This window comes from Gymnogyps californianus, chromosome 3, assembly GCF_018139145.2.
Source record: "Gymnogyps californianus isolate 813 chromosome 3, ASM1813914v2, whole genome shotgun sequence".
Taxonomy (NCBI): Eukaryota; Metazoa; Chordata; class Aves; order Accipitriformes; family Cathartidae; genus Gymnogyps; species Gymnogyps californianus.
In genome coordinates, this window is record NC_059473.1 from 40,571,480 (window position 1) to 40,595,272 (window position 23,793).

Here is a 23,793-nt window from a genome sequence, read left to right on the forward strand (position 1 = left end):
CTTGATTTAAGAAAAAGAAAAGCTATGGACTGTAGACAGAAGGAAACAGTTATACCCCTCCAGCATTAGTGTGAAGATATCAGAAGTTTCCTCCTACAAAAACTTCAGAATTTCTCATATTGGAAGCATAGAGACAATGTAAAGCAAAGCAACAACAGCCTAATTTTGATGACACAGGTAAGATCTGAATCAGAAATGACAGCTAAAGAGTAATTATACCAGAACTTTTTAAAGCATCATCTATAGGTATCAAAAAAAGGGGACAGAGTGGTTAAACTGCAGCAGCCTGTTCTCTACTAGAATGCAAACACTGAATCAAAATTGGACAAAGTAGGAAAAATTATAGTTCTTTCACATAGTATCCATTGTAAAACACTAAATAAATGCCTATCTGATAATAATTCTGGATTTGGCCATAACATTAATCAGTTTTACTAAAGCAGAAGGATTGAATTCATGGTGACTTTCATTTTTGTGCCATAAAGTCAGAAGCAACCAAAGACTCATTCACATGGAGGCAAGCTGAAGCTCTCCTTGAGCCGTGTTCTGACGTGCAAGTTTTTCACAGTGATTTTAGTTCTAAACACTGATCGTTTTAAGCCTGAGTTATGGCTGTCAAGAGCAGCCTACTTAGTTAACTTGTTCACATATCTCAATGAACTGGATATCGGTTTGCAGTGACTGAAAGCTATGCTTTCTGAATATTCTTGACAAAACAAAAGGCACAGCAAACCATAGCTTATAGCACAGGAAGAAGAACAAAATTGCCATCACTTGCAAACCTTAAAAAAATCCTTGCTGAAAATGAAGTAAAAATTCACTTTGACCTCAAAGCTAACATAAAAGTATGCTGGCTGAATCTGAGCCACCAAATTTAATAAAAAAACCCCTTTCCCACCCCTAACAAAGAAAAACTGGATCACAGATCCGTTTTCAATAGAAGACTGCTCTCTGCCAAATGGCTTCACAGTAAAGAAAAAGGAAGGATGTAGACTAGTGATGTGAAAGTCATATTTGACATAAATAATAGCTCATTGATTTTTGGCTGTAAAAGAAGAGAACTTAGACTGATAAAACTTTGAATTTCACAACGCAGTTCAATAGCAGGTATTTCTGCAAGAGTCTTTTTGCTTTGGTAACAGTAAAAATACAAAATGAAAAAATACAGGATGAGTCTTAGTGTAGAATTAGGCCTCTGACCAGAGGTTGCCAGCAAGTCTTCTCGCAAAGCAACTATGATGTGAAGCAACCATGCTTCCTATATTGACTATTTGATTTTTCCATGAGATCAACATGTGGCATTTTGTAAAAAGCTAATGGATCCATTAGTAAGGACTATGAACTTAATTGGACAAATTAAAATACTCTAGCAATTATCCCAGTTCAGTGGCACACAAGAGGTTATCATAAACTTATTTTTGACATCTTCATTTCTTATTAATTATAGTTTAAAAAGTAATTATAAAACATTTTAGGCTTTCATATATACTTCAAACTGGACTTCATAAATTATTAAGGAGTAGCTGGCATTTACCGTTTCAAATGTTTGAGGTATCTGAACTAACAGGACTGTTGGTCTAAGTAATGACCAGTCCTGGAACTCAGCACCAACACTCATACTTGGGCAGCAAGAGGACCCGTCGAGCCTAACACTGATGCTTTTACTACACGCCTCAGTGGCTGAGCACAGACCTCTTTCCTAGATAACACATAGCCAAGTGGGCCAGCACTGTGAACTACTGCACAACCAATCACCTCAGAAGAGGGAAAGCACTCGGCTGAGGGCTCCCTCAGCTCTTCCAGAGGAAATGGGCTTTCTCTCCCAGAGTTTTTGCAAATAAATGTGTAGCACAAGCTTCTCTATACCAAATTGAAAAACAGTTTTGAGAAGGTACCCAAGCACTTAATTCCCAGTATCTTTGACAAAATCTGGCCTGAGGGCACTCAAATCGATTAGAACACTTTTGAAAATAGGACTTGAAAGCCTACGTGTATTAGGAACCCTAAAGATCTTAGCCAATAGCTTTGGGTACAAAGGCTCAGCAATGTTTTATGCAGTCTACTTCGTAAGCTTTCCACAACATAGGTCTAGTGGAGTGTCCATTACAAGCAGCTTTCTGAATCACCTTCTCATAGTTTATTTCATATTATTATTTCAGCTACAACTGTCAAGGGAAGAATGGAAAATCAGAGTATATCCTTGCTCTTCTCTCAGGCTAGAGAGAAGAAAATACTAGGCTTAGTATTTTCAAACATTTACGTAAGGAAATACAACACAGTAAGACGCCAAATTCTGCAGGTAAATAGGTAAATGCTGGTTTTAAGTGTACCTATGATTCAAAATTACTAACTTCCACACCTTCTAAATTAACAGAGCTCTAGAGCATGTACCTTGCTCATATGTTTGGACCAACTCAATAAGATGACTCAGGGTCACAAGATTTCTCCCTTTCCCTTAAGTCAGGCTCCTAGGAAACTTTTGTTTAGCATTGATTGTTTTAGTTATCTTCCTTTGTAAGGCCTATGTATTTTCATCTAGTAGGTCCTTGTTAATACGTAGGATTGCTATGACTGAGGACATAGCTGGACAGTGTTTCCTGGTTTCCTCTTATAAAACACTGTAGATTTTTTGCCATCTGATTTTTTTGTAATAAAGGTTTTTATTTTTTCAGTGCATGTGTAAATCCACCACAGCATGTTTGGACTGGCTGGATTTTACAGCTCTTGGTGCTTTTACAGGGCAGAAGGAGAGGCATGAAATGAATGTTCTTATGTCAAAAAAATAAATAAAAAAAGATGCACACATGCATGCTTGTGCAAGAATTATGTAGAAATACCTTTTAAAAGCATCATGATCAGGTCATTTCTTTAAACCTCTCCAAGGAGCTGAAAAATTGCCCTTCCTGTATCCCATTGTGGGAATTACCCACTGAGTTGCTCTTTATGTCTGTTTCTGGGAGCTGACTGGATGCTGATTCTGGAGCCGGCTGCCAGGTCTTCTCAGCAGAAAGCTCAAGTTTCTGGAAACTGCCCCAGCCAGCACACTGCGTTTGGTGAGCTTCAGTACAATCTACATTTGCACGGTCAAATTTTGCAGAAACCTAATTATTAATTTAATTGGTAGAATTGGAGGACTGTGCCATTGTTAAGGACGCATGTCGTCCTATTTGTGAGAACTGAGGTTTAAAAAAAAAAAAAAAAAAAATCTTACTTTTTGTTTTTACAGTGTAAGGTGCCTAGTTACATTAGTTGAGAGATACATAGAGTTTCCTAAAATAATGAAATGTCAGAGTTTTCTTCTCATAGCCATGTGAAGTAGGAGCTACTACAAGCAATTAGAAAAGTTAAATAAAGGTCAAGGGTTTAAAAGTGGTAAAAGATTAAGCATTCAAATTGATTCAGCTCTTTAAATATGGATTTGGAAAGTTAGAAGATGCTACAGAAAAAACTTTAAAGTAGAAACACCTTTAAAGTATGTTAATGAACCAACCAAACAAAGATTTTTACTACCCTACTTGAGATAAAAGACTGGAAAAGACAGCTCTGCCAGGCTACTAGTATTTCACAAACACACCCCAAAACCCAAGAAACACTTTTGGGGGCAAAAACAAGAAAAGATTAAGCTCTGTCCACATTTCCAACTTTGTCAGATAATTGTAGTTAGTGCCTTGACAAATTAGCTTAAAACTATTTTCCCCACAATGCAAATAATTACCCAACTGTATCCCCATTCCCAGAATCCAAATAATGTCAACTTGTTATAGTACATTCTATTTTCTTCTGAGAATTTCAATTTTGCTGAAACAGAGATCAGTGCATATGACTTTCTTGTTCCCACTGAAATTTTTTTCCAGCTTTCTCTATTTAGAATGCAGCTACACCATTGGAACCACCTTATAACTTTTATATATATTTGCACTTTATTAGGAGGTCTACAGAAACAATAAAACACTAAGTCTAAAACTTCCACTTTGCCCTTTACTCCCTACCTGAGGCATCAGAAGATATTATACATTAATGGCTGCACATGAAAAAGATTCCTACTCTATTTTTCAGTACTTGCTGTACTTGAAAACTACTTCAAAATTACCACTAACTGGAGATATTGATGGGCATGAGAAAGATGAAAAGTTGTAAGGGGATAGGAACCAAGAGACACAGTGTTACTCCTACGAAAGTTTATATGATATAAAGAAGCTTGAATGTATTTACATAACTGGTGGTATATTCCATCTCTACTTCTATCTACTAGGTCTATTAACAAAATAAAAGGATTGGATTTCTTACCTTAAATTCAGCATGAAAGAAAGAATTTGCAAACACCTAGTCTATAACATGATTTTATTCTTTTGGTGTTATGCCTTCAAGATATATACAGAAAACTACCAGTTCCTCCATGTAGACAATGACTACTTTTCAATCTGGATAGTTCTCTGTATACCAAGTCACAGCTAAATATTATCATTAACTGCCCTCTATTTCATTGTTAGAGAAAGAAAAAAGTGTCTCTAACAGTAATTAACATCTCATATTAGGTCAAATATACTGACTTAGAATCAAAATCTGATTTTTCTGGCACATCTATAAGCCTTGCCAGCAAGATACGTACCTTGTAAATAAACACCCATCCTGCAGTGGTTATTACGATCAGATTGTGAACTATTTGGCTGATAAGTCCCTATAGAAACAGACAGTTAAGTACAGAATAGAAGTTGCATGGGAATATGCAACATAAGAAGTGTTTTTTGTGAAGTCTTAGTACATAGCCCTAAGCACTTCACAGTACTGCGCCCCTTTCTCTTGAATATTCTTTCTATCTTTGTTCCACAAGCCACTTTTACAAATGGCTGAACATTGAAATGTTTGCTTTCCATAAAAGATTTTTTACAAACACTTACTCTGTATACACAAAGTTATTTAAATTATTTTCACTATATTTAAAATAAAGGAGTAATTTTCTTGACTTATGGTGATTCTTGAATTTGGCACCAGCAGTCTCTTCTGATACAGCTTCAGGACAGATTTAAGCCAGTCTAAGGCGATATTGCCAGTATAAGGTGCAGTCCCTCTTTTCATCCTCATAATTAGCACTCATGCAACTTATTCTGCAAGAACAAATGATTCTTTTTCAATGTGATTAACTCCCTGAACCACCTGATCATACAGGTGCCTGTCCTCCAGTGTCAGCACAAGCAGGGGCCTGGCAAAATGTGGCCAGACATAGCCACATATTACCACTCTGGGGATTTGCCTTTTCATTAGCAGCATAGACTTAGACCAGCTTCAAACAATTGTGACTCTGTACTCCAAGGCTCAGCTTGTTAATACAGTAAATCCAAGTGTCAGGCTCCTACCATTGAATCAAAAAATCATGCAGCTAAATGATGCAGAGACCTGATCTGCTATGAACTCACTCTGCCAATTTAAATTTGTTCAAAAAACCAATGTTTTTGGTACGTTAACTTTGTACCAGCAAGCTTTATGCTGAATCAGGTATCATCTGTCCTACTGCTGCTGGCATAAAGTCAGCATAAACACTGCATTGCATGCTCTAGCTAATTCAAAAGGAAAGTGACTGTGTGCTCACACCTGATCCGGATCAGATCAGCACAGCTGAATGATCCAGTAGATCACAGATGCACTATGAATGACTGCTGAACAGTCACCTACATTTTTCACAGACATTAGGTTTGGACACGCAACCGGCAATTAAGCTACCATAGGCCTATTACTTTGAAGTTGTTAACTCTTCCCAACTATTGCTGAAGTTGAGAAGTGAGGAACAGTTCTCTCTGCCTCCAAAGGACCAAGCCTCACATGAACAGCTTGGGAAGAAGCAGAACAATTTGACAGAACAAAGCGTTCTTCAGGATGACAATTTGAAAGACAATATTTGATTTTGAAGGAATTTGATCTAGAGTAAGCTAGACTTCTCCCCCATCCTACAGCAAGATACTACATATTCCAGCAAACTGACAAACTTGTGACCAAAAGCGAGAAAGATGAGAAATAGTGTGGTAACATTACATTGTACTTGACTGTTGTGGATTTGCTCTAGATACTACAGAAACATCCCAATAAAAGACATGTTTCTCTATCCACATGTCACAGGACCTAGATATGAACAGGTGAGTTAAAAAATAAAAATCCAGCCTTATGTGCCTTTTATTGTTTTGGTCAAGTGTGGCATAATTTTTGTATTATCCTGATTGTAACTGTCTGCACATTAATATTAGAAATAATGGACAGGCAGTATAACAGTTGAGGGTTTTGGTGTTTTGGGGTTTTTTTTGGTCAGGTTATAAATCTCTCTTCTTTATGCTGTCAAGAGTGAGGGAGAAACATATTTCAATAGCAACTTTAAAACGAAACTCACAAATTACTACCATTATGCTAAGTGCTAGATATCCCACTGTGCAGTTTTGCTTTGTGAATTTTTACCTTCTTCCATGCACACTTTTAGCCACTGATCGCACAGCCTTTCAGTGTTTTCTGCCTTTTCCTTTAAATAAACTGGCTCTGGCTCCTTCCATCTGGTTCCCCTTCCGTCAGCAACCCTGCACCTGTTCACACCTCCTCTCCTGTTGGATTCCACTGAACATTTCCTCCTCTGCCAGGGCTATTCTGGCACTCGCAACCTTTCTGTCATTCAATCCATCTGTCAGAAGTGAACTTTGTTTACCGCAAGCTTCTGCTTTCTTCTTCAAGAAGCAAAGCCCCTCAAGGTCATTGTCAAATGAACTGTCGGTGTGGATTTAAATCCACTTCTGCTAACCAGCAGAAGATGAAGTTCTTTACAGTCCTGTATTTGTGAAGATCAGTTTGGGGTATAGGAGAAATAATTCAGAGGCAAAAGAATAGATTTTAATCATCATTTGTTAACTCCAACAGCTAATGTGTTTTTCTTCATATACGTATTTCTGTAACTTCTTGCAAAGACTAGCAGAATCTGAGAGAGACTTGCAGAGCTATACAAAAAAGTGGAAAAGGCTAATAAAAATATTACAAATAGAATAATAAATGAAAGCTTTTGACTCTCATTTTAACACCATATAACAAAGACATTGACTAAAAATGCAAAGAGAAAATGGGAACAGCTGAATGAGTAAGTTTACAGTAAAACCTTAAAGCGGCCAACAGCATTCACTGTAAATTATTTCATCTGCAGCATCTTTTTTTTTTTTTTTTAACTTACCTACTGATGTTTCAAATGCAACACTATTTAAGGGGAAAAAAAAAAAAATCCTGAATATTTTTTCCTGTTTTCAAGCCTTGTCAAACACACATATGCAACTCTTTGTTAAAATACTGCCTTCCACGTTGAGACAAATTGTAAAGATTCTTTGTCAGGGCTGAGACTAAATTCATATTGTCAACAGGATACGTTATTTTTAGCAATTCCTGTGCCCATATTTCTTTTCAGGAATACATTCTGATAACCACAAGCTCCTGAATTATTAACTAACCTCCTTGACAGTTTCATTCTTCTAAAATAAGAAATACCTTTCAATTTCACTGCATACCTCGGGTATCCTTTAAAAAAAAAAAAAAAATCTTTCACCAAGATTAAATACAGTACCAAAAAATAAATTACATATTTAAAGTTTTGTAAGCAATTATAACAAACCACCCATTTTATTACCCTTTTACCAAAAATGAATTTAAAGTAAAGCTTTCTGGGAGCAAATCCAGGAGGTAATCCAATCTCATTAGCAGAAATGCAGTTATACTTATGTTAGGTCTGAATTCGACTCTAATAAAAATGGCATTGACAAATACTGCACAAGTTTAGCTGAATAATAACTTAATACTGATATATCCCTTACATGCGGATTAGTCCCTGCATTTGCAAGAGAATGTTTTCTGATGCTATGATCTTCTTCCACAGGAAACTACATGCAGGTGAACAAAAGCACTGGAAATAGAAGAGGAACTCTGGAACAAAAAGAAGATGCAGCAGTGTCCCACCTAACCACAGAAACTTTTATTCCCCAGTTTGATTAAAGCCCTGCAGAAGGCAACTGAACAACAAGGAGAAGCTACTCAAGAACAGTTGCTCCTATTTCTACAAAAATGTAGTTTGATACTCAGACCACCAGGAACACAGGGGCAACCAACAGTGGCACACTATTAACCTTGCCACGTTACCAGCACACAGCCAGGGGAAGGAGGTCAGCCCTGTCAAGTAGCCGACAGCAGAGGCTGCGCTCATCTGCTCGCTCAGGACAGGCATCTCCCAGCTCACCCTCTCCCCCTGACCAATCACCAGCACAAGGGCACTGAGCAAGGGGGTGAGGAGAGCAGCCAGGCAGCCAAAGCTGGCGTGCTCAAGCGATTTTTTCTTCCTCCCTCCAACCACCAGCTACCTTCTCCAGAGATGACAACCTACAGGCTGATGCTCTTCAATGTCAAGTTTGACAAAGCCCCCAGTTGGGGACCCATTGGGTTCTCTGTTGAACTTTTTCTAGGCAAGAATTTCAGGAGCAGAATCTCGCACAGAAGAAAAAAAAAACAAAACCACAAACCAACAGGCACTGTGACTGCACAAAATAAACGAGTTTGAATATACTTTTTGAAAGCACAAGGCAGCTTTTAAAATTGTTTAAGTTCACAAATACCAAGTGATGATAGAAAAAGTACATTTTTGCTTATTGTAAAAACAAGCTTTCAGATGTACTTGAGAGAAAAGCCCTAGAACAAGTGAAAAATAAAGACAAAAATCAGAACCATTTTTCCAGAAGCAAATTCAGCAAAAAATCCAGCAGCCTTGAATACATGTGTCTGAAAGATTTTTGTGGTTCAAAAAAAATAAATAATTATCCTGTTGTCATTAGTCACACAAATAGAAAACCTAATTTGAATGAGATCAAAGTAAATATTTGATACACACGCATAAACTTATTACTGTTAGTGCTGAATAATAACTGCTCAAAACAAAGACCTTATAAAGATGTTTGTTTTCTACAGCAGTTAGTCTCTTCTGTATTTCATCTGAATTCACTGCTTGCTCCAAAGCGCTTTAAGTATTGTCACTGCTCCTGAACCACACTCTACATGCAGTAGCAATTTGGCTGCCTCAACAACCTGGTGCGATGTATAAAAGATGAAATCATCAGAGAAATTTGATGTGACCAGTTGCAGCTTAAATGCCATGGAGAAAAATTTAGATGAATCTAAGACTAAAATCTGAAAATGTATTATTGCCTTTTCCTTGAGAAATTTGTATTGTAGGACAATAAATTAAATTGTCAACCATGCTTAAACTCTTTAAAAATGAAAAAAAAAAAAAGTGATTTATAAAGACTTTCATATTCAAAATTAACACACGATTTTTGGATTTATTCTTTACTCCTTCACTTATATTTTCTTTCTTTCCTTTTTAAACTTCATCAATGGCCTTTACATGTTTGTACAATCATCTTAAATATGTTTAAATGATTAAATAGAAAGATATTTAAATAATTGTGTATTATCCTGACACAAAGTATATCAGCTTCAAAATTTCTACAAGGCACTGCCAGAAGACGACAGAGTCGATTTATTTCAAATCATTCAGTATCAGTCTTCATAAAGCAGCATATGGTCTTATCATGGCAGGTAAAATATTTTACCTTCTATAATAACGCAGAGCAGCTAATTTATCTACATGCTATATAATCAGATAAACAATTTCAGCTGCACTATGAAAACCTGTAGGCAAGGGAGAAATTTATCCCCCACCACTTCATTGATTCTTCCGCCTATACATTCATATAATTGCTAACAATAGAGGTTATTCTTTCTTCCATCCCCTTCTTCAATTACCTTAAAGCAAGACCTTCTTTTCAGTTGTGGAAATATTTGCAGTTTCTACAGCTGCAGGACAAAGAACTGAGACATTTTCACAGAGTTGCTCGGGGGAAAAGGAAGGGAAAAAAAAGCTTTGCAAGATTCTATTGCAAGTAAAGCAGAGTGAATGACAACTTTCAAAGCTACCACAATCATTTACTAATGTGCTGCTATACCAAATAAGTCTAATTTTTTTTGACAGCACCAAATTAGATTTATTGCAGAAACTGCTGCATAAATAGCATATGGCTATGTTATACCACCTATTTCAAATCCCTGTAATGTTTCTTCCCCTCCCTGCTCAAAATGAGTAATTGAGCCAAGCTATAAACCTTCTGCAGACGAGAGATACACAAGTTCAAAAAGCAGATGCAGGAGATGTAGATTTCTTTGTTGAAATTGTCTAAAAAAAGTATCACATATCCCGATCAAACAAAATTGGGCAGTAATAGGTCAGGTCTCCCTTGCTACACTTCAGGATTTTATTTCCCCCTTTCCTTGATAAAATTTTGTTTTCATTTCTCTTTCAAGCTGACAGTCATCAACACGGGGCATGACCTCGTAATCCTCTCGCACATGACTACCTCTTACTTGCACAAGAAATCCTATTGATCTTTACTTCTTACGTGAGTCAAATTATTCATGTGACTCAAGATCAGAAGGCTCGGACCTCCATTCATTCCTCACAAGCTCTCATTTATGAAGAGGGAAGTGCCTCCTCCGAGCAAAAATAAAACATCAGAACTGGTTTCATTCATCAGAGGGGCCCAACCCTGTGGGAAGGTGCCGACCTACAGCTCTCCCCCCTTTCAACAGGAGCAAAGTTTTCTTATCGGTTTGCTGGATCAGTCCCCGGACCCACGTGCTTTTGTATTTCTGTCAATCGCCAAATTCTGCGTTCAATACGCTACTACGATAAAATACGAAAACACGTAACCTTATTACGCGACAGGACCGAGAGCAAAGACACGTATTTTTGAGGTAGGAGGGGGCACGATACACCTAGGCAGAACGTGCTCAAAGCCCAGCAGGCCACACAGGGAGCCCGGCGGCCGGTCCGCGCCTCCCCTCTCCTCTAACCCGGGGCGAGGTCCGCCGCACGCCGCCAAAGTTTGTGCTGTTGCCGCACAGAAAAGACGTTGCAAGGTCTTCTCTCCGGCCGACGGGCACACCACTGCACACATCGTGGAAGGCTGCGGCTACCCCGCCGCTTGCCTCTCGGTGGTCAGTCCTCCCAGCTGCCCTATCCGTTACTGTCTGATTAGCTCTGCGAAGGAGCCCCTCCCCGGCCAGCTTTCCCCGCCATCTGTTCCACACGCGATGGCTGCCGCCCAGCAGCCTCGCGCTGCCCTCCTACCTGGCACCCGGCTCCCGGCCTTACCCCAAAGTGCTAACACAGGTTCTCGCTGCTGGCAGAGTCAGGATTTCATTACTACTACTTTGACAAGTGCAGGGTTGTTTGTAATTTCTCTTTTATCCTGATTTTGATTGTACAACCACCTCCCACTGATTCAGTTTGCTTCAGTTTTGTTGCTCACAGATTTTACTCTCCACATTAATCTCCCTCTGGCATGTTACTGCATCTGTTCCCTTTTTTATTATTAATTTTCAAATTCCCACCATTTTTGACAAAAAGGAGGTAATCTACACTCTGCTTCTGCCCATTTCATTTTCTTTAATTTGGAAGATAAGTATGAAAGCGTGCCAAAGAAGTTAATTCTCCGTTAACAGTTTATTTTCTGGCATCCCGATGCCTTTGTATATGAAAAACAGATAGAAATAAATGTTGACTGAATCACAACAACATAGTTGCAACCGTCCCTAAATTTAATGAAAAGTAAACATATGAAGCAGAATCTAAAAAGTTTATTAGTTATCAGAGTTGTTTCATGTTATTACTCCTCCGTGCATTTTAAAATAATGGTTTTGTAGAAGATAAGCAGAATATAAAAAAAATTAGGAATCAATCACTGCTTAAACCTCATTTCTGCTTCTCCTCTCTCCCCCCACAGTTCAAGCGTTACTGGTCCTTTCATCAGCCAGTCAGTCTGGGAACACAAAACATCTCTCAGCCATTTAATATTAGTAACAGCATTTCTTCGAATGTTACCTCCTTTCCAGCATAGACGATGGACTCTTTCTGACATGCTAAAATTGTTGGAAAAAGCACAACATTAAGTGTGCTGCTAACTAATAGTTACTACTAGGAAAAAACCAATAGATAATACTAAGTACTGTGCAACTCCCTAGAAGGCTATGTATAACCACCAAGAAGTTAGTTTACATTTTTTCATTAAACAGGGAAATCAACGTATGAGGCATGCTGCAATTCTAACAAGGAACGCTGGTGACGACATACAGCTCAACACCAAAGCTTCAGCGACTAAATAATGCCACAGGAACCCGGAGGTGGAATGATAGATTTATGCACTTTATTTATTATACATGTAATACAAATTAGCGTTAATGGAGTTGTTGAAACTACCAAGAAGGACTGATGCACAGTAGGAAGGCTATAGCACTGCTAAAACCCACTGTACTCCCCAAATGCCACTTTCTTAGATATGCTGCTTTCTAGAGATCATATCATTTTTAAAAATAAGGGAGAAAAGAAATATCACATAACTGGGGGGAGGGGGGGAACCCAACAAGAACTACAACACCCACTGACTCACTGTAATATAAACTTTTATCCTTCAAGAGACTGACACGGGGATTCAAAGTAGCTTGGTGGGTCACCTGAACCTGGAAGCATGGGTTCTTCTACTGTTTAGTAATTTTTCCCCACCTACAAGCTGACATTCAACACTGCTTGCAATGTTTCATATACGCAAACAAGAATAGTAAAAAATTAAACTAAACTAAATCTGCTTCAATTCCACTCAGTTACATCTCCTAGCAAATTTTAGATGACATTTCAGTCAAAAATATCTCAAACCATCTACCTATCTCTGTGCCTGAGAAAATGCATGATGGCATAGAAAAAGTTCAATTTTGAAATTCAGTGATTCCCTCGCTTCTTAAGATTTATTTAACCTCTTCGGCATATGCAAACAGGAACTACATCTGAAACAAATAATTACTTCAGATTTGTTTTGAAACAAAAAGAGGAAAGATTTTTAATGATGATTCTGTTATACAAGAATAGTGAAAAATTTTATTAAATTAGATGACATGCTAAGATCTGGGCAAGTGGTCAACATCTTGCATCTTTTATGTGATCTTTTCCACTAGCATACTGACGTGATTTTTAACGATTATTCTCTCATGAACTAAGAACAATAGATCTGCATGTTTTCTGCTCTCTGAAGAACGGACTCAGATAAGCTTCATTAGCAAGACCCAACCTTGCCAAAGTAACAGCAATTTAACATTGACTTCAGAAGGAATTTCCTAAGATTCTCCTACTATGGTAACCCTAATACAAATAACCACAAAGCTGAAACTAGGGTAAAAAACAGTAAATACTTTAAACAATCATGGTCAGTCTCATAGCATGTTGACATGTGCAAAGTTAGATGACTGACAATCAAAACCACACAGCAAAAGTTCAATATTTTCCCAGGTATTTGAAGACATACAAATTAGAATTACTAACTAGATTAAACAGCAGGAAATGCATGTTAATAGCAAGGATTTCTAAGCAACATATTGCTCCAGGAAGAAAGGTGAGAGGAAAAGGCAATTTTAAACTCTGTGGCAATGGTTTAGAATAGCTAATTGTAACCTTTTTCTTGATTTTTAACAAGTACATTTTGTTAACTTAGAAGCTGTTTAGTTGGTAATGAATCAACGGTGTCTGAAAACTAGGATGCAGCAGAGAAGTGGGACTCCTGGAGAAGAGTGCAGTTCTGCAGAGCACTTTCTTTTTCTCATTAAGACATAGACTGCATATTCTTTCTCATTTAATCCACTTGTATAATATTTACCATCACATTTTCATACATTAAAATCCAAAGTTCTCATATTAATTTTATTATTCTATTTATTTACAATGTCCAAACTTAGAATCAGTGGATTAGTGAAGAACTTTTCTCCTTAGTAATATACTAATTCATACAAAACAAATAATTCTTTCTGTATCTCCTCAGCTACCTCTAATTTTTGCCAGAACACAGACAGGTCATGCAAGGCAACAGAAAGACTATACACAACCGTGTAACAGCAGTATAGGTCTCCCTCAAGTCCAGCGTTGTGAGAAGACTTGGAGTGGACCAGCTGGTCCTCTCCTGAAAAGAGAAGAATCAGCAAGATGAGGCCAAGGCCAGAATACCCAAGAGATGCACTAAATCAGTGCAATTTCTGCAGCAACCTCCCACAGGCAGGACTCTAGAGCTTAAAATCTGTTTTCCTTGGCAAGTGCCACAGTGAATGAGTCTATAACCCCCATAGGATTGCTATTACCACTACCCTTCAAGTGAGTATTTTCACTGGCACAGCTGCCATTTGAGGTGAAGGGAATAAAGAATGAAAGTAGGCAGACTGTAAGCGAATAAAGTTCACGTGTAACAACTATGGATGTACCAATCCATTAAAAACATACTGAGTTCAAAATGCAAAACTAATGCCACTAGAGACATGTAACTTTTATACCTTCACTAATACAGAAAACCTGTTCCGGCAGGAAGTGATCTGAGAGGAAGAAGAAGAGTGCAGGCTAAGGAAAAGTTTCATTTCAGTAGGGGATCTTTTCCTCTGTGACTCAGGAAAAACAGACGACTACGCAAGAACATCTCTAACCCTGCCCTACCAATCTAAGTACATGGGGACAACAGGTAACAGTTCAGGAGCAAAGAACCTCTCATCTCTTCCCCCCCCCGCCCCCGACCTTCTTCACCCATGACAGCAACATCACCTAATGTATTCCTGGAAAGCAGACAGACACTCCAAAGATAAGGAGGACACAAAAACCTACAGAGAACAAAGTATTATAGAATTTGGGGAATATCAAGGAGAAAGGTTTGAACCTACTTCCTATGCTTCAATGTACACATTTTTCCAACAATTAAATGTCAGAATATAAAACATTTCAATACTTATAAGTATACTTACAAGCATACTTATAAGCAGAGGCCATAACATCAACACAAAGTATAAAAAATAAAATAAAGATTAGGACATTGCAGAAGAGTGGCTGCACTAGGTCAGACAAAGAAGCTGTGGCAGTTCAGCACCTGTCTCAAAAAGCAGGCGTCTGTGCAATTGTATGAGAACAGGGCTAGCACAGAGCATTACTTGCCTGAAACACTGTTCCCAGCCTCCAGTGATCTGCATCTCAGAAACTTCCTGAGTCAGAGACCATAGATTGAAAAGCTACCTGGATCATCTGTATGTAAGGTATCCAGCTTTAAGTACCTTGCTATGTAAAAGTAGGCAATAGTCCTAATTTTCACAAGTTGAGTATTTTCACAAAAAAAAAAAAAAAAAAAAAAATTTTGGCTAGTCAGATTTCCTCCAAGATATCCAGAGCTTTATTGCATATAATCAGCCTTTTGCTAAAAGGAGCGTGGTAAGCCATTTGGTTAACTATCACAACAAATCATTATTAATAAAGTTCTGCTAAATCCAAACTTTAGATATCTTAACAACTCACCCAAAACTTTTTTCAAGTTCATTAACCTCTAGCATATTTTTTCTCTAAATACAGGCTGTTAGAGTGGTACTTTCTTCCATCTGTTAAACAACCGTGCTCTGAATTACACAGAAATGTAGCTGAATAAAAAAATGATTCATTGAATTTAATAGTTTAGACGGCGCTCTATTTTATTTCCATTTACTCAATGGCAGAATTCTCACAAAGCCCAAAGAGTACAAGACTTGGATAAACACGCAGATTTCTGTTAAGTGATATAAATCTGAGGGTTTTTTTCCCCCTCCGTGTGAAATTTACCCTAACTTAACTTTTTTCCTTAAGGACTGAGTAAAAGCCTCCAGATTTGTTTCTGGATGTTGACTCTTGGGGGAAGCGGGGTGATGGAACAAAACAAAAACCACACACACAACCAAAACCCTGCAAACAGTCAGACAACAGCATTTTCTGTGGCAAAAGGCAAAATTCCTGCAGTTACCAAAACTCAAGCTGCAATGAATACTTGGCATGTTAACCTTCTGGTGTTTTCTAGAAATGTGTAATGAATAGTACAGTAAATGGCATTGGGAGCTATATCCAAGGATGGAATAAGCTCAGGCAAAGTCTCTCATCACATAGTGTTTGCATTGTACCACATCTCCACTGAGCAAGTGACTTAAACACCGTCCTCACATACTTGAGCTTACCTCCTATTCATAGACAGTAATATTACCTTTTGATTGTTTAATCTTCAGTGAAGCTTAACACGATTATGTTCATTTATACGTTCCTGGTCATTCTGCTGCAGAAACTTCAGGTTATTAATCTGAGAACTCCTATGCTTAAAGGTGCTGCTGTACACTACAGTCTCAAATGACATTTAAAATACCTTTGTCCTACCAAACACAGCAACAACAAAAAGCATGTAGCTGCACTCTCCCCTGCTCTTCTTCCTGCCCAAAAGCATGCCACCTCATCACCAGAGCTGAACATTGCCTTTTCTTCACTCTAGTAATTCACTTTCATAAATTATAGTTTATAACTTACATTGTAGTTCATAACTCACTTATTTAAATCTCCACTTCTAACACGACTGCAGTCAATGACTACAAGTATCTATAACAACTGTGGGGAAGCCTGTGGCAAAAAATTAGCAGAATGAAATTGGTACTACAGCATGTAATAGGATAAGGGGTACCTGGTGAGGTGCAGTTGGTGCTCAGATTTACTCAGCAGTTCTGTCAGTTTTAGGCACTCCTCTCTGGCTCCTGTCACATCCTGCTGGGCTCGTTCCAAACGCTGTTTGTTTCCATTCAGCTCTAATCCTAGTTTTTCTATTTTCTTAGAAAATTGTAGAACCAAAGAAAGTATATTTGAGAAACGCATAGAGATACATTTTAAGACAATAAATCTTAGTGATCAAAGCTCCTGAAAAATAGTGCACGCTTTTGTTTTAGAACAAAAGTAGTTTGTTGATAAAAACTGCAAAACAAGCAAATTAAAGTATTTGAAATTACATTCTTATGAAAAGCCAAAATGCCTATCATGTTTAAAGACATTAATACACAATCAATATTATTGTCTTCACGTGGCTTGAGAGATACACGCGTTCGATCGTTTTCCAATTTTCTCATGTGAAGGCTTCCATATTTGTGCCCCAAATTCACTGTGTTAGAAAGCCAGAAGGCAGCAGACCACTGGCCATCTTCAGAAGCTGCTGGACATAGGATAGCTCTTGTGGTCATTTATTTTGCTTATCTATTACATAAGCAATGACACGTGGGAATTTAGCTTTGTCATATTCATATAATATTATGCAAGAGAATAAATGTAATTTTGTGATTTTACCGTTATTGAAAATAAGTTATTTACGACTTATAACTGAATGCTATACATACCAGCTGCTGTTAATCCTGTCATTTTCTTAACATCATTAGTCCTTATATGTCAACTAAACACAGTAAGTAAATCTAACTTAGTCGATGAGTCTACTAATTTATTTTACAAATAACGATAGGCAAATTTGCATGACCAGCATGTCTGATTCCAGCAAAGCATACTGGACTTACAATCTCTAATTGAATCATATTGTCAACAATTTAAACATTTTTCACAAATATTCTCAGAAGGAATATATTTTGCTCTAAGTCCATATACAACATACAAGTACCTGTAGGAATACATCTGTAATGTAATACTATACTTGGTCCTAAGGATGCTTTTAAGGAGGCCAGTGGAGTACAGAATAAGCTAGCAATGTAATTTTATCATGTAGTAACTATTCTGCACTAACGCCCTACATAAATATTTATTCATCGTCGGGGCTTGAGAGAACTTGCATGTTTTTCAGTCAACTAAACTGTGAAAGGTCATTTGTAGTACAGAATAAAATTGTTCATATAAGGAGTTAGTGCTGAATAGCTAGTATACTTTAAATTCATACCATAACTTATTTTGTGATAGCTTCCTCATGTAGACAAGCCTCAATATCTTCTTTAGTTAATGAAATTATTCATTCAAACATCCTACAAGAACAAATGAATGTAATTCAGTCCCAATATTTGTACTTGAGGCACCTTTGTAATAATGTCTCTTCCTCCCATGAAAATGTTAACCTAAGCCACTTATAGTAAGTCATGATGTCGCAAATGCAACCTCTTCATCCAGAAAAAGGTTTCATGTTATTTTCTTTTTATTTTTTAATTTTTCTAATTACTTAACTGTACACTTTTTCTCCCCAAGAGTACTCAAAGGTTCAGGAAGGAAATATTTATTAGAATTTGAATGTCACCTTGCTTTATCACATAGACCACCTACCAAATTAAATCAGTAATTCCAAGTTCAAATACAAAGATAGTGAAACTATCTGCAAAACTGTTAGTACTCTTCTCCTCTAAAGAATGTAACAACCTATTACACTGTCAGAATATTTTAAAACCAGGTGTGCAAAGGTATTCAGTTACATATGCTTTGCATTTTCACTTATTTCCAGAGACTTTTGCATATTTTAAATAGAACAGAAGTCTCAGTGGGTTCTCTACACTCTGTTCTTTTTAACAGCAGCAGTTCATTAATGTTATTTCTCCATTCATAGTAAACAGGGACACGAGTTCTTCACTGTCTTTACAAGTTAAAGATAGGGAAGTTCTGAAATATTCTTAAAACTTGCTTTAAGAATACATCCATTCAGCATACCTTTAAAAAAAACCAAACCACAAGTTAGTTGAAAAGCATCAACTAAGTATTTGAAAAAGCACAGCCACAGCTGAGAACATAAATACACTCTAGATCACTCCTTCAGGGAAAAGTTTCAAGGAACAGATGGGCTTTACACCACTGCCTCAAGTTAATCAGGCTCAGTCAGGTTTTGACACAGACCCACAGAAGGAAGCAAATTCCAAGTGCAGGAACCTCTGGTGAAAATGTTCTGCTTCCATCAGCCAGATGTTGAACCTGCAGGGTTGAACCCAAGAATACATCCATAGATTTCAGTTGTCATGAAAGTGCAGAGGGAAATTCTCAGACAATGACTGCATGACAGGATCTTTAAAGATTCACAGGAGTCTTATGATTTCTATAAAAAGTATCAAGAAAGCAAGCACAGGTTTTGAAGAACAACTTTACTTCTGCTACTTCATCAGTAATTCCAAAATTCAGAATCAGCTCCTTTACACACACACCTGTGTGTTTGTGCACGTGTGTAGGTGTATATAGATATATATAAATCTATCTTAAAATACCAATATTTAGAGGTACTCACAGCGTAAGCTATATGAAGAGTAGGAATTCTACACAAGAATTCTGGCAATGACTATGGCAGAAACAGCAGGCAACCTCATGAGAAGGGGATGGCAGAAAAATGCCACCCAAGAGAACATGCTAACAGCAACTCAGAAACCAGAAGCATCTAATCCAGGTATATTTAGGGATATCAGCTAAATTCTTCTTTTTGAAACACCAGAAAACATTCACTGAAAATAATTTGGTAGGAGCCATGCATCATCACACTGAAAACAGACAGCCCGTACTCTGAAACTACATGTTACTTTGGTTTAAACTCAAATAATAGTTTGAAACATATGAAGCCTCAGAACTAGAGACTTGTTCATACAATAAAAATGAACCCTCTTCTCTCTCCTGCAAACAATAATAGTCTCACAAATACACTCTACCCTGAAATATGTCAAGTCCAGTCCATCACTAGGTCATCACAATATAATTAGAATTTACAATACAGAGAAATTACAGAACCAATGAATCTTCTTCACTGTTCCTGCACAGAACCTTATCAGGCAGCATCTTTCCAAAACTACTTGGACTAAAACGAGTTTTCGTGTTACTTTTAGTTCCCATTTCTTCTACTGTGAAGCTGCAAGCACTTCTGTAGCTGCTCTCTGGGCCCCAGAGTAATTGTAGGGAGAGAAACAGAAACAAACCACCAACTAAAGTATTTTGCTGACAACTCTGCTTCTCATGCAGCGTTAATTTGATCCCTCAGTGCCTATCACTTGTGATACAGCTTTTTACAACATGATCAGAGAGTATTTCTTCAAAGTACTTAACTTTTCAATGTATGTGAGAGACAAGAGATGGAGCACAGAACTGCAAAAAGACAGATGACAATCTTGCATTTAAGAAAATCTGAAACAGATTTTCAGTATAACAAGGAACAGAATTATCATAATATATACGTACAACAAGACTACATTAAGGTTGGAACAGGCAACTTCTGGTGCTTAACTCTGCAACTTTAATATTCCTATTACTTCTGCACATAATTTTAAAACTACTATTTAATCTGTCTTGCACTGCAGTTGCCTAAACTCCCAGGAATATCAACAGGCACTTTGCCACTGAAAGATGGCAGGCTACACCTCAGTAAGAGAAACATCATTATTAGTAAGTTGAAACACATTAATACCGTTCTGCGTGCATATCCAATTCAGTTACAAGAAAGAAGTTTTACTAAACAAAAATTAAAGCATTGGTGAAATATCACTGCAGTAAAATTTTATTCTATATCAATTATTCTTTTTTCAGTATTACTGCCAACCACCTTTTATATTTTAAGTTTTCCACTTTGAAGCATACAGGACCCTTCTGTATTTTTTTCTTGAAACACTTAAAATAAGTGTTTCACTTCTCACTCATTAGTTTATGATGAGTTTACAAATAATCTTCTGATTTTCACAATGCATTTTTAGGCAAACACACTGGAGATGCTCATTCAGTGACATAAATGCAACTTACTGGAAAACATAAAAGATGATTTCTCAAACACTGGATCAATCTTCAAATATCTTCTTCATAAATTATCTGAAATTATCTTCAACTAACAATACTTACGTACGTTGTAAAAATGTGCTGTTTAATTAAGTAGACATCTCTTTATTGCTACAAAATCTGATAAAATGAAATAATTTCATTCAAAACAAGCCAAATTAAAGATTAAAATAATTGTTTAACTCTTTTCATAGTGATGCTGATTCTATTGTATGCAGAAAAATGCAACTTTAAGTTCCAAACTAGCAGATGTTTTTCAGTCTTAAATAGCAGCAAACTGACAGAAAAGACAAATGCTCTTTTTTTAAACAAATGAGAATGATTAAGCAGTGATAAAAGAACTTGTACTCTGAAGTAAATGAAAAAACAAACTTTAGAAGACTTTTAACAAAATAAAAAATACACTAAAAACAAATGAATTCGTAAGTGATTTGTGACATTCAAGTGTTGTACCAGTATGCTTACACATCAGGTAAGAAAATACACAATATAACCTGAAAAATAAATTCTGGACTGACTATACCATTGCACAAATTCTGCAGTCAAATAATTCTGGAGGGGAAAATATTTTTGTGAATTTACAGTACTTTCTGTTTTGTACTTCATTCTCCACCATTATTAAAAGATTAAAGGGGCATAAAATAGAACCAAAAATAGAAGAACAAATATAAAGTAATAAAAAGTGAAATATAATTACTATGGTGGTTGGTATTTGCAGGTACATCCCCAAAAGGCAATCAACATCTATAAAGACACATACACTTCAAATTAATATACAGTAAAATTTTACAGGCCCTGATGCTCACATGCTTAGTTTCATTTACTAAAGTAGCCCTTCAAAGCAATGAGATCAGTGATAGTGCACAGGACGGAGGCTATAATTAAGGTCTTTTTAAGAGGTGCCACCAGTATGGCCATTCACATACACTTAAATATATATATAAAATTACATAAAACAGTGCAAAAATTTCCTGTCACTAACACTGATCTCAATCCATGTTGCCTTCTTTACTTATTAATATACTAATTAATGAGGAACAGAACAATCATACCCTACTATAACACTAATTGTTTTTTATTATTTATTATTTTTTAATTTAAAAAACCCAACAAAACAAGACTGGTTTTGTGCCAAGATTTCAAGGTATTTTACTTGAAGGAAAGATGACTATCAGTCCACATGCAGCAGGGGTCACTTGAAGACATTTCTATCCTAATCCTGATATCAATCAAGCAACTCTAGGTTCTGAGTGGTCTCTAAACCTCAGACCTCCCAGGCACGGCCATCTGACACAGCATATTGCACCTGAAGAACTATCCAACTTTGTAAAGAGAGTTAGGGCCATCACGAGGTTAACCCCTGCCACATCCCAACAATGTTTTTCTCCCTTTTGCACTCTATATGAATTACTGCTGCTTTCCATTCAAATCTGAATGAGGATACAAAGCAGTTATGAAAACTAAATTTGGTTTTAAAGGGGAAACCTCCTTTCTGGAAGTAGATTTATCATAAAGCTGCGAGAATATACAAACAAATAGTAAGAAATACAATGTACACAAGGCTTAAGAGAGTCCACAAAGACCACCTCTGTTGAAGAGGTCAATTCACAAAAAACATAAGACAACTGCAAATTCTACAAATCATTTAGCTCAAACAGAAATCTGAAAATCTTTCATGACATGAAAGGCAACTAATGTGAACAGAAACACAAGAAGAGAAGTAACCCCAATAAACACACATGGTTCCTTTGAAAGGTTTTCCCTATGGCTGGCTCACAAATCAATTGACCTCTAAAGACCAGAGGGACAAGCAAAAACATAACCTAGATAAGCAACGCAGGCTGTAATTAGTTGGACGGCTATTATTTTAGCCTGATCTGGTAAGACTCTTGAATTCCTCAACGAGAAGTAGTTTTGTGGCCACTTTGTCACTTGCACTGCAAAGAGATGTAATGGCACCTGGCAGTATTGTGGCACCCTATGTGCTCCACTAAAAGGCAGAGCCTCAAGATGAGAGCCATTACCTAAGCAAAGGTCAGCAGCCACAAATCCTCTGCTTCCAAAAAGATTGAGAATTAATAGAGACAGGACAGTGCAGGTTGCTAGGAAGAGCAGGGGTGCTGGAAGAACTTCCTGGGAATAGCATAGAGGGGGAATGCTCTTAAATGCACACATCTTTAAATCCCGTTGAAGCAAACTTTCTACCTGTAATTGTTAGCTGGGGCAAGAAAAAAATTCATGTTGCTATGTGAATTTATGAATACACACACACACACAATATTTTTTTAATTAAGCAATAATCTTAGGTGTCTGTCCTTGTGCAAACTCTCAAAGAGCAACATGGCCCCTGGATACTGTGGATAAATACCCTGGGAAACAGACAAGAGTGAATGGCTGAAACATGTTATACAAGGATTTTACCTCATTATTTCCTGAAAATATTTGCTTTCAATTTGCCAAAATATTTGAACTGCAATACTATTTCAGGAACAAAACTTCCAAACCCATAGAGATTACTACACTCGCATGTTAACAGACAACATTGCTGTACTAGAGATTAGCTCAGCAGCCACCAGTAGAGATAAGAAAGTGATTTTGTTCCACAGTGGAACAAGATTTAATTTTTTTTTTTTTTTTAATGGATTGCACTGGGGGGCGGACAGGGACAGGGAGGGAGAACGAGGTGCTGCAAAATAGATGGTTTGCTTGCTGATAAATGAATTTCAGAAAAGGAGGGATGCATATAGAAAAAAGGAAGGGGAAGATTACTCCTACTTCATTATTGAAAAACAGGAGAGAACAAACCTTACTCCTTTTATCCTTTCAAACATGTATTTGAGATTACTGATGTGGGATTGGCTCTTTTTTCCTGGACAGCATTAAGGAATAGCTGAAAAGAAAACCTATGCAGTAACAATTGACAAGTGATAGTCAGGGACTTCTACACTCTTTTTCTTCTGATTGTTGGCACAATGAATATTGATAAAGCAACCATTTTTCTAGTCTAAGAAGAAAAAAACAACAGAAAACAAGCATTTCTTTAAATATAATGCATATACACAGTATACCAAGAGCTATGCAATTCTTTTCCTACTTCCAATAATGTTTAATGC

General features: G+C 37.1%; 1 protein-coding gene across 1 annotated transcript in view; it reads right to left on the reverse strand.

Moving 5' to 3' along the window:
• SDCCAG8 (SHH signaling and ciliogenesis regulator SDCCAG8) overlaps nucleotides 1-23,793 on the reverse strand; it is a 115,885-nt gene that overhangs the window by 54,692 nt on the left and 37,400 nt on the right. Inside the window, exon 14 of the mRNA XM_050895227.1 lies at nucleotides 16,596-16,738. Within this exon, the coding sequence (XP_050751184.1) occupies nucleotides 16,596-16,738 (143 nt within the window). The remainder of the gene's footprint in view (nucleotides 1-16,595; nucleotides 16,739-23,793) is intronic.